The sequence below is a fragment of the Bos indicus x Bos taurus genome, chromosome 4 (assembly GCF_003369695.1).
Source record: "Bos indicus x Bos taurus breed Angus x Brahman F1 hybrid chromosome 4, Bos_hybrid_MaternalHap_v2.0, whole genome shotgun sequence".
In the NCBI taxonomy this organism is placed as follows: domain Eukaryota; kingdom Metazoa; phylum Chordata; class Mammalia; order Artiodactyla; family Bovidae; genus Bos; species Bos indicus x Bos taurus.
Genome location: NC_040079.1, coordinates 96,935,334 through 96,947,426, shown reverse-complemented (window position 1 = coordinate 96,947,426; position 12,093 = coordinate 96,935,334). Strand labels below are relative to the sequence as shown.

Genomic DNA, 12,093 nt, shown 5'->3' with positions numbered 1-12,093 from the left:
AAACTCAGCAACCATGGTTAGCAGTAACTGGTATTAATGAAACACAATCAGCATTAAAACTACTGAAATGTTGTTACCAGATATACAGGATCCAGAAAATGAAGAAGCAACTGGGAATTCCAACAGAAGATCTAAGTCAAGAACCAAAAGTGAGTGCCAGGAATAAGGGCAGGGCATGAAGATAGTGTGAAGACATCATTTACTCTTGACTATGCTTATGTCTGAAGGGCATGAGCTTTGGTTCTCCTACTGTGAAGTGTTTTGTGGACAGTAACCATGTCTACTACACGTCTACTACTACTACAAAATAAAGACAGCAATAGTTACAGAGCAGCCTTTCTTTACGGATTAAAGAAGATATATGATAAACTCAATTTAATGATGTGAATCCCAAAGGAAATCAACCATAAACATTCATTGGAAGGACTAATGCTGAAGCTGAAGTTCCAACACTTTGGCCACCTGATGTGAAGAGCCAACTGACTCACTGAAAAAGACCCTGATGCTGGAAAAGATGGAGGGCAGGAGGAGAAAGGGGTGACAGAGAATGAGGTGGTTGGATGGCATTACCAAATCACTGGACCGGAGTTTGAGCAAATTCCAGGAGATAGTGAAGGACAGGGAGGCCTGGCATGCTGCGTGCAGTCCACGGAGCTGTAGAGTCGGACATGACTGAGAGACCGAACAGCGGCAAAAACAAATGATGTGAAAGTGTTATTCCTAAATAAATAGTAGCTTCTATTAAGTGGTATTTTGTGATATTTTTCCCATTAAACTCTAAGCTGCTTTGAAACAAGACTTTAGTATTCTACATCATTGAATCCCTTCTGTGAAGGTTACAGAACATATCTCAGTATTCCTCTGGAAAGATATCAGTGTCCCCTCCCTTTGAATCTGACTAAGCCTTTGAATATTTCAACCAATAAAAAGTACAGTGAACATGAAACTCTGTGACTTCCAATACTAAGTGATACAGCGTTTCCCTGTCTTCTCAGGACACTAACTTTTGGAGGCCTGAGCTGCTGGTGTCCTAGACCACCAGACTCTGAAAATGCCCAGGCCACAGGGAGAAGTCATTTGTAGGTCACTGATAGTTAATTTTATGTGATAATTTGGTCACAGGGTGCTGCAATTAAACATCATGTCTGGGTGTGTTTGTGATAGTGTTTCTGGATGAGACTAGCATTTGAATTGGTGGACTCAGTAAAGTAAGGTATTCTCCCCATTGTGGGTAGGCACTCTCCATACTGTGAAGGACCTGAATAGAATAAAAGGCAAAGGAAAGAGGAATTTGCCCTTTTCCCCCTGCCTCACTGACTGAACCGGGACATTTTATCTCATCTTCTCTGGCCTTCAAACTGAGATTATCACCATCTGCTCCTCTGAGCCTTTGGCTCAGACTGAATTACACCACTGTTCTCCTGGGTCTCCAGACTGCAGAAGGTAAATTCTGGGACTTTTCAGTCACTACAGTCATATGGTTGATACCATATACTGGTTCTGTTTCTATGGAGAACACTGACTAGTAAATGCTTCAGATAAGGTCTCAGCCAACAACCGGCATCACCCACCATTGTTTAGTTGCTAAGTCGCATCCGACTCTTTGTGACCCCATGGACTGCTGCCTACTAGGCTCCTCTGTCCATGGGATCTTCCAGGCAAGAATACTGGAGTGGGTTGCCATTTCCTCTGCCAGGGGATCTTTCCAAGTGAGGGACCAAACCTGTGTTTCCTGCATTGGCAGGTGGATTCTTTACTGCTTAGCCACCAGGGAAGCCATGATCCCATCAAATCACTTCCAACCAGTGAGTCTTCCCAGCTGAAGACCAAGACGTGGTGAAACAGCGAAAAGCCATCCTTGCTTTATACTGTTTGTACTGCTGACCCATGGAAGCTATGCATATAACAAAATGGTTGTTTTACATTGCCAAGCCCTCAATAGTTTATTATTTAGCAATAGTAAAGGAAAGAGATTTTGATATGTGGAAGTGAAAGGCAGTAAATCAGAAAACATGTGACAACTGCCTTGGAACTGAAGGTTGAAAAGAATCTGGAAGAGACAGGATGACACTGACAAGACTTAGGATACTGCTAGGGAGGGCTTCAACAATAGAGGAACAATGTTATTGGAAAAGGGAAGAAACTGAACTCCTATGGTGGCAAAGAGCTTGTTATGGAGCAATAACAAAGAGAATACCTTGGCGATTCTTAGCGTATTTTGGCCCCTTGTAAGTGTTTGCCAAACAAAATCTTAAAAAAATACAATAAAGTTATACCATGTTTGCTATTTTCCTTGATAGAAGCTGAGGTGGAGAGGGAGATAACTTCTAGGATGTTAAAATTAAAAATTCATAATAAGTCAAGATTTTTTGTACTTCTACTTTCTTAGTCTCCTCAGAAATTTATCCATTAAGGAAATATTTTTCCATGTTCTGGCTATTATAAACAGTGCTGCGATGAACATTGGGGAACACATGTCTCTTTCAATTCTAGATTCAAACCTAGATGTCCATCAGCAGATGAATGGATAAGAAAGCTGTGGTACATATACACAATGGAGTATTACTCAGCCATTAAAAAGAATACATTTGAATCAGTTCTAATGAGGTGGATGAAACTGGAGCCTATTTTTCAGAGTGAAGTAAGCCAGAAAGAAAAACACCAATACAGTATACTAATGCATATATATGGAATTCAGAAAGAGGGTAACGACAACCCTGTATGTGAGACAGCAAAAGAGACACAGATGTATAGAACAGTCTTTTGGACTCTGTGGGAGAGGGAGGGGGGGATGATTTGGGAGAATGGCATTAAAACATGTATAATATCATATAAGAAATGAATCGCCAGTCCAGGTTCGATGCAGGATACAGGAAGCTTGGGGCTGGTGCACTGGGATGACCCAGAGGGATGGTATGGGGAGGGAGGTGGGAGGGGGGTTCAGGATGGGGAACAGGTGTACACACATGGCGGATGCATGTTGATGTATGACAAAACCAATACAACATTGTAAAGTAAAAAAAAATAATAATTTAAAAAAAATTTTTTAAAAAGGAAATATTTTTCTTCATATTTTAGGGCTAGTACATAGAATAATGAGGGTGACTTAGATTCCCCACTTTGTGAAAATACTGGTCATATAGAAATACAAAGCAGAAAACACAAACTTCAAGATGCTGCATATTTGAGAATATCACCTTTTTCTCCAAAGAAAACTGTATGTGAGAAAACCTTTTTTTTTAAAAAAAAGTACCTGCCATTCAAGGTTAATCTTTTAGAATTAATTATATTTAGCCAGAAAATAATGCCGAACATATCCATATAAGAACATGTATTCCAAAAGGAAAAGCATTAGTAACTAATGCTTAGGTGGAGCAAGAAGGAATGGAGAGCATCTAATTAGTTCCAATTAGCCATGCAGGAGGATTACTCTCCAGGTAAAATTACCTTATAATGAGGTGATTAACCTCTTTGGAAAGAGTTCAAGATAGACTTACTTTACACTTAATATGTCTCATAAAGAACTGGTATAACAAGGGTCCTCAAGGATCCACGCCAGGGATAATTTTTAACAGGAATCAATAGATTTTATTTTGGAAAGCCCCCAAATATTTCTACTGTTATTACTGATGGAATAAATCCTAAAGCATCTGGATACTATAAATGAGGCATTTAAACTTCATATCAAATTAACTAACTTATCTGGGACTAACTTTATCTATACTAAAGAATGTAGGAATTGAACTCTTAATGAATTACAAATGCTAGCCTCTAGATTACCGATGAACAACTAAAGGAAAAAAATTTCTGTTCTTCACACTGGTCAGCGTTACAAGCTCTTTTGCCAAAATCTTTTGTCCACTGTCTAATTAGTGCCGTGGATCCCCTCAGCCCCTAGAGCACATTTGGTTCTTGTTACAGTTAGACTAATGCTAAACCGGGAAAGGGGCCTGAACACAAAGGAAAGAGAAGCTTCAGTATTTCCAACAATAAAACACTTGGTAAATTAAGGCAGGGTTCTTAGAGCTCTATCCTCAATTCAGAGCTTAAAAAACAGCAGCTTCAACTTATGGCTAGGCTTATCTTTGGTTTTTCTCTTAAAATCGATCATTTATCATGGACTTCTTGAAATTTTATATATATATATATATATATATATATATATATATGTACACATTTATATATATTACATATATATATGCTGTCAGCTTAAACAAGAAATAATTTAGTGTTTCAATTTGATAATTATTTTCTGAAAGATTCCATGTACACATAGAATCTATAATAATGAGCAGAAATTCTTTTTAAATTGCCTTCAGTTTAAATTCTTCCCTGTAAGAAAATACTTTATATCTTTGATTATTTATGTCTTGGATTATTCAGTTGTGACTTTTTAGACATCATCTCTGAATTAACCACTGTTACTTCACAAATCTGGTTTCTTAATTTGGTATCCTAGGAATTGTGTTTGTGTGTGAGTCAAAAGTTTTGCATAAAACACTTGCAAATTCATGTAAAGCAAAAACACAAATCCTGAGAATAGAGAGGCAAAATCAAGGAGGAAAAATTTGGAATATTTGCATGGAGATGATATTAATAAAATATCTAAAAGTATCTTGCAAACAGAAACTAACACTGTTTCTTCTTCAGCTAAATCAGATAATATATAAGCAATATATTGTACAATACTCTTTAGAGCTCAATGTTCACCTTAGCTTGGGGGCCCCATAAAATATCCCTCTGTACTCTTACAATGTAGACTTTTCTCCCAGTTTACATTCTTCTGCAGGACCTAGAACCATTTATGGTTTTTGTATAACCCCAAATTCATTTTCCTCATTTGTCTTAGAGAGTTTAAAAATTTAACATCTGGTGCACTGCCCATCACATGAAAAGAACTACTTATTAAATGTCAACCAAATCAATAGCAGATACTGATATTTTATCCAACTTCAAGACCATCACTATTCCTTCTGTTACTCCTCTGCAGTGTCAAAAATAAACAAAACAAACAAACAAAAAAAAGGGAGCAGGAATAAGAAAGCCGGAGAGAATGAAGAAAAGACAGAATGAGAGGCAAAGATGGAAGAAAAGTTACTGAATCTTTTCCTGATTTATGCTCCAGTTCTCACTAACTCTATTTCAAAGAGTTATCTTACAAACATGGTTTTGAACAACTCTGATATAAAAGTTAGCATTTCAGTTTAATGGTACCAGGAAATAATGCACAAAGATTCAGGGGAAGCGAATCTCTTGTGTCAGAGGGCACATGGCTTTAACTCGCTTAACCATTTACATTTCCATCTGCTCAGATCAGACACATATTTAATGAGTTTCAACATACAGATGAAACTATATGGATAGGATAGCATAGTAACTAAATTATTTTAACTTCTGTATTACAAATACAGCAATAAGACATACAATTATGAAAAACTTAATATATGTATGATATGAAAAGCTGAAACTCTCAGAAAATATATATAGCATAAGTGTACACAAATAAATAAGTCTATGGAACACAAATGTACATTTGCATCCCCATGGACTATATAAGCCTGCCAGGGTCCTCTGTCCATGGAATTCTCCAGGCAAAAATATTGGAGTGGGTAGTCATTCCCTTTTCCAGGGAATCTTCCTGACCCAGGGATAGAATCTGGGTCTCCTGCATTGCAGGCAGATACTTTACCAACTGAGCCACCAGGGAAGGTGTGTATATATGTACACAAAAGTATAAATCTATAGTTTATATACCCATCCATTTAACTATGCAATATGTCTTATATGAGGGTAATAGTTTAGCCATCTGGAAAAGCTGACCTAATAATGCTTATACAAAAAATGAAAGAAATGTTATTTAAATGATATAATTGAGTAGTCATTCTAAGTGCCAATGAAAAATGAGTACGTTTTGTTTTTAAACATAGATCAAAGTTGGCTAGGTACACAGAAAATAAAGACATAAAAATGCTTTAGGTCATGAGAATCTCATGGTATATAATTCTGTCCAAAACGTCCCTGTTCAATGTGAAAAATTCTAATGAATACAGCTTTATTCAAAATACTAAATGACAAATATTCAAAATTTTAATATCAATAGTGTCATTTCCCTAGTTGGTTTTTAAAAGATGGTATCATTTACAAATGTGGAAGTTTACAGTGAAACATAATCTGTATTTTTAAATAGAAAAAATGTTTCACTATGCAATAATGAAGTTGTCTTGACTGGTGGATGCAAAAGTGGGGTCAAAGGCCTAAAATACAATGCCACACAGAATTTGAACATTGCTTGTGAAGCTTTGAATGTTTATTTTATTGAATTCTAAGAATATATCGGGCTTCCCAGGTGGCACTAGTGTTTAATGAACATAGCTGCCAATGCAGGAGACAAAAGAGACATGGGTTCAATCCCTGGGTCAGGATGATCCCCTGGAGAAGGAAATAGCAACCCATTCCAGTATTCTTGCCTGGAAAATTCCATGCAGAGGACTCTAGTGGGTTACAGTCAATGAAGTAGCAAAGAATTGGACTCAACTAATCAACTGAGCACACACACACAAGAATATATTATGACTGGTTTTGACTGATAAAAAATATTTGTGTAGTAAAATATCTCTTCAGGTTGTTATAATTTAGGCAAGATTTAATTTTATTGTCTTTTACTTAATGTCACATGATATACAACTGCAAAACAATTATTGTATATACATGTATACACAGAGGTAAGACAGAGAGATCTTTTCTATTCACTCTTTAGTTAAACGCCATCACAGGGTACGTGCTGGCTCAGTCACTTCAGTCGTATCTGACTCTTTGCAACATTATGGATTCTAGCTCGCCAGGCTCCTCCGTCCATGGGGATTCTCCAGGCAAGAACATTGGAGTGGGTTGCCATGCCCTCCTCCAGGGGATCTTCCCCACCCAGGTATCAAACCCATGTCTCTTATGTCTCCTGCACTGGCAGACGGGTTCTTTACCAGTAGCGCCACATGGGAAGCCCAAGGTAATATTAATAACTGAGAATTACATATTGTTAACCTATAAAGTTGATAATACAAGTGTTACAACAAATCTATAAGTAAGCATGTGCTATTAATTAGCAAAGCATTCACAGTGCTCAGGGATTTATATAGTAAAAATTTGTTAACACTGCTGGCTGAGGTCTTGGGATATTAAATACATGAATACAGAAAAATCTTTTAGTACCTAAAAGAAAAGTTATTTAGAATCAAGACTCATTGTAGGCATACTTCAACTTTCTTTCCATTATCTTTCTTGGCAATAAGTAATTAAGATATTTCAAAAACAAATACACCACTTAATAATGTATAATTTAATGAATAAATTTAGTAAATATCTATTCACTGCTCATTATATTCCATGCACTACATAGATACTAAAGTCCCAGAGAGAAAGAGTCTCATTCCATGATCTCCCAAAGCCTATTATCAGGGAAAGAAGTCAAGAATCACTCCACAGCATAAGTGTGTTCTTAAAGGCAGAGGCAAATCTTCTAAATTCATGTTGACTATTACTTTGAGCAATCTGCAGAGCACAAATTCTTTTCAAAGTTAGGTTTTATTAATATAGTGGTGGTGGCTTAGTCTCTAAGTCGTGTCTGACTCTTGCAACCACATGGACTGTAGCCCACCAGGCTCCTCTGTCCAAGGGATTCTCCAGGCAAAGAAACTGGAGTGGGTTGCCAATTCCTTCTCCAGGGGATCTTCCTGACCCAGGAATTGAACCTGGGTCTCCTGCATTTCAGGAAGATTCTCTACCAACTGAGCTGTAAGGGAAGCCCCTTATTAATACGGTAGTATCTAATTATTAGTCCGGAACACTAATTTTTCAGTTTTGTTTCTTCTCACATATTTAGAAGGCAAGGCTCTCTGTCATATCTTATATCATTACCTAGATTCTTAGTTAAAATGCATTATTAAAATTTACATACCAATTTAAGTTTTCTATTTACAGATTTCTTCATAAAACAGCAGAAAGTAGGACAGAAATAAGGCTCATACCTTTGAACAGGGGACTAAGAAAATGATCTTTGTTTCATTCAGAGAGTTAGAGACGAGATACTTTTAAGTGATCAACATGATATAATGAAACAGCATCTTTGTGGAGCACTGCTAGCCCTCGGTGTTTGATAGCAGGTGCATTAAGTGTTGTATGTTAAGAATTGGAATTTGTACTCTAAAAACAAGTTATGACTACATTATTAAGAAGTTTCTGCAAATCACTAAGGCTTTTTCTATAGTTAGCTGCATTTTGCATATTACTTATAAGTCCTTGTTAATTTTACACAGATTTATACATAGAATTCAACCATTTTCTCCAAATTATTATAACCCTTCATAATTATGTTAATATATATTTTAATGTGTTTATGTGCAGTTAATTTTTTTAGGAAAAGCAAAAACTTAAAATGCTTCTTCTAAATAAATTGGGAAAGGTATAATGAATTTGAATTATGAGCATAAGACATAGTAGCACAGACACTTCAAGAGAACAGAAATATTTATTTAAATTCAGTTTGATTAAAGACTATCTTAAAGTTTAGAAAGTTGAAAAGCACATTCCTTTTAACAGTTAACATAGATTTATGTAGAAATTTTGGAAAAAAATATGATATAAACCTCTCAACTAGCACTTGCTTAAGCACCACCAGAAAAATCATTATCTTTCCCAGTTCTTTCAATTTCTGTCATAAGAAGCATAGAGAACAGAACTATATATTTTGGTAATTGATTTCCTTAAGATAATGTTAGAAACATCATGTTCTTTAAAATATAAATGAATTTCAAGGTGAGCATGCTAGAGGATAATATTAATGGCGTATGATTTATTGTGATAAGAGATCTGATCTGAAACACCATTATTAGGAATACTTAAAAAAAATCCATTTGCAAATTCCTGAAAATATGGAAGTGCCATAGCTGAGCCTGTATCGATGTTGAAATCTAGAAAGTTGTCCTTGTGAGTATGAAAGTGCTTGTGCACACTATCTGGCCTTCCTCTTCATATAAATTTATTAGAAAATTTTCATATTCTGAATATGCTGCATTGTAGTGTGGGGAATTACCTAAATGCTCCTAACATTGAGTGAAGACAATCTACAAAAGTTCAGAGTCAATATATATGGATAGTTAACTTGGTAATGTATATCATTTTAGGGCTGACTGTTACCTTAAAAAAATAGTCAGCGATAATTCACTGAGCAACTACTGAAATAGCTGGCATTCTTTGAACTCATACTAGAAACATGTGAGCTGTGTCAATATAGAAAGGATTTTCTATGTTATTACCGTTCCAAATGAAATACTCCCTTTATATAAGCGAGAGTTACTTTTGACTTAAATTTACACTTACGCTTCAGTAAGATGCAGTTTTACATCTTCTAAACTTGGGATACATAAGCACATTGTAGTCAATGATATCTAACCACATGTTAGGCAGTGAGCAATGTCATAGATTAGTACTGCAGTTAATAATAAAAAACTTAAATAGACATATATGAATAATAGAAGTCTTCATTATTAAAATAATTAAAACTATTCTGGAGAACAGAATTGATTAGCTTCGAAGGAGCATTATAAATACTGGCATTCTAATAAAGGCCATCAAACGAGCATCTCATAAATATATCGATACACTGCTCTGTACTCTTCTCCTTTCTCCCTCCCCATTGCACATGTCTCTCTTTCTGTTTCTCTGGTTTTCTCCACTCTCTCCCTCATCCTATCTCTGTTGAATAAGTTTGGAACAAAAATTTTCCCCCTTAAGCATATTTTAATGCATAGATGGGCTTTTAAATTGTAAAACTCCTAAAGGGGTGCACTGCATGCAGCATTTCTCAAGTAGCATCTTTTTGGCTTGAAACCTATTTTAATATATGAATATCAACACATGAAAGACTCATAGAATGGCACTGGGGTAAGCATAAGATAGTTGATTCTATAATATGGCTTTATGTGCTTTAACAAATGTGTTCGTTTCCAGTACATTCAAGGTGGATCATCAAGTGCTAAAATACTTACAAAGTAAATGTAATTTTATTGTTACATCATTTTTACATAAATTTCATGAAATAAAATTAAATCTTGTAAAATGAAAATGTATATTCTAGATATAAAGAAAAATGGTGTAAAGTTTTAAAGAAGTTACTTTTGACTTAATTTTGTAATATAGATGGCATAAAATTAAAATACTGCAATAAAAATTCAGTATCCATCCCATCCACTTCTTTCCCTTTTCCAGAAGAAACCAAAGTTGAAAGATTTTTGCAAATCTTTCTAAAGATATTATATGCACATATACATATTTATTACATACTTTCTTTCCATTTTCCTTAAGACAAAATCATAGATGCTTGAACTATGAAAGAAAAAGTAAACCATAGCATCATGATTTATCATCTGTAGGGTAGGAAGATCTCAAGGTGATACCTGGGGTACATTTTAGAAATACATTTTCATATGTCTTGCTAAAACATTTAATATAGATCAATATAATGAAAAATTAGATAGGATCTTGCATGAAACTATTTAATATGATAATTCTTATATAAAGTAGTACACTAAAGTCTATTGTTAAAACATCTAAAATAGATTTAAAATACATTCATGTATTATGGAATCACATGGAAGAAAAGTATGTCAATCTCCTGGTGTATAACAAAACTGAAATAAACAGAAGAATTTTCAGTACTTGTAAGTGTTCTATAACACTCATGTTATAATGTCAACCTAGCCAAATAGAGAGATCCCAGGGCCTTTGACTTTGAACATTAATATACAAATCACTTAAATATGTATATATAAATGTTGACTATTATTTTGTAACTGTGAAATGAACAGAGTAGAAATGGGTATAATTAAACAAAATATACTTTTGCCCAAAATTTCCTGGGTAGTGGGGTGGAGATGGCCATATTTCCTTCTAGAAATGGGGAAGATAACAAAGCCCATCTTTCTCAATTTCCCTGAATATCAGCAAAAGTCAGTATCTACATTTCTGAGGAAATAATGTCTGTGTATTGTTATAGCAGCAAAACTAATTTTGGCTTTCAAGGGCTTTTGCTCTGAAGAGAAAGTCTTTAACAGTAGTTTTTGTCAGCACTTATATTTCTCTGGTTAATTTTCCATTTAGCTGAAGCCAATACAGGACTGATAGTACAAAAATTAGAGGTCTTATATGATACCTGTGGAATGTACAGTTACTCAGCATGACCAAATCAGAGCCGCGTGATTCTCCTTCAGATTTAGGATGATCACCCCTCACATACTGGGCCACGTAAAGGCTTCCAGTGTATCCTCATAACTACCTTCACCTTATACTTGATATCTGTCTTCTCAGTATGAAAATGGACCAAAGATGACCTCATTGTATTCCCCATTATAACCTCCCTAAAATTTAGCAAGGAAAATTAAATATGTTTACATTTATGTCTTAATACTTATACACATGCCAAGCCCTATTCAGTCATTCACATGTTAAATGCTTTATATCATACAGTGACCCTTTTTATGACACAGTCCATCAACAGCAACCATAATTACAATGAATCATTTTTTCATCTTACCTACTATTGAATTTTTCTGGGTGTTTCTCTCTCATGATATGGAATCTGTGTGCAATGGAAGCATCCTAAGGAGAGAAAGAGAAACAAAAGACAGGACAGTTTATGATCCTAATATCTTGTGGAAACAATTAAAAGAGAAAAAATTAAAGAATAATAGTTTAAATTAACCTTTCCTAAAAAATACCATTGTCAAGAAGATATTGTGTAATTAGGCAGAAACGAGTAATACACGTAAATTCTGTACAAGTATGAATTAGTCACTGTTGGTTACTTTTCATATTTACTTCAAGGAATTAATTTCTATATAATGCATACACCTCCTCTACATGCTTTTGGTCTATGCTTAAAGAATGTTTAAAATAGTTCATTTGTACATAAATGCCAAAAAATATTTAAAATTCTTGTTATACAAAAGCTAGAAAGATGGTGTAAGTGGAGAAATGATCGAGTGCAGAAGCTCTTACTCTCCTCATCTTTTGAGATTAATTATGGCAAAAAATATAATGTGA

The 12,093-nt window shown here is 35.0% G+C and overlaps 1 protein-coding gene across 7 annotated transcripts in view; it reads right to left on the bottom strand.

Moving 5' to 3' along the window:
• The window catches only part of DGKB (diacylglycerol kinase beta), an 874,923-nt gene that overhangs the window by 368,522 nt on the left and 494,308 nt on the right, over positions 1-12,093 (bottom strand). For all 7 annotated transcript variants that reach the window (XM_027540028.1, XM_027540027.1, XM_027540029.1 and 4 more), the window contains one exon: positions 11,585-11,649. In XM_027540028.1, the coding sequence (XP_027395829.1) occupies positions 11,585-11,649 (65 nt within the window). The remainder of the gene's footprint in view (positions 1-11,584; positions 11,650-12,093) is intronic.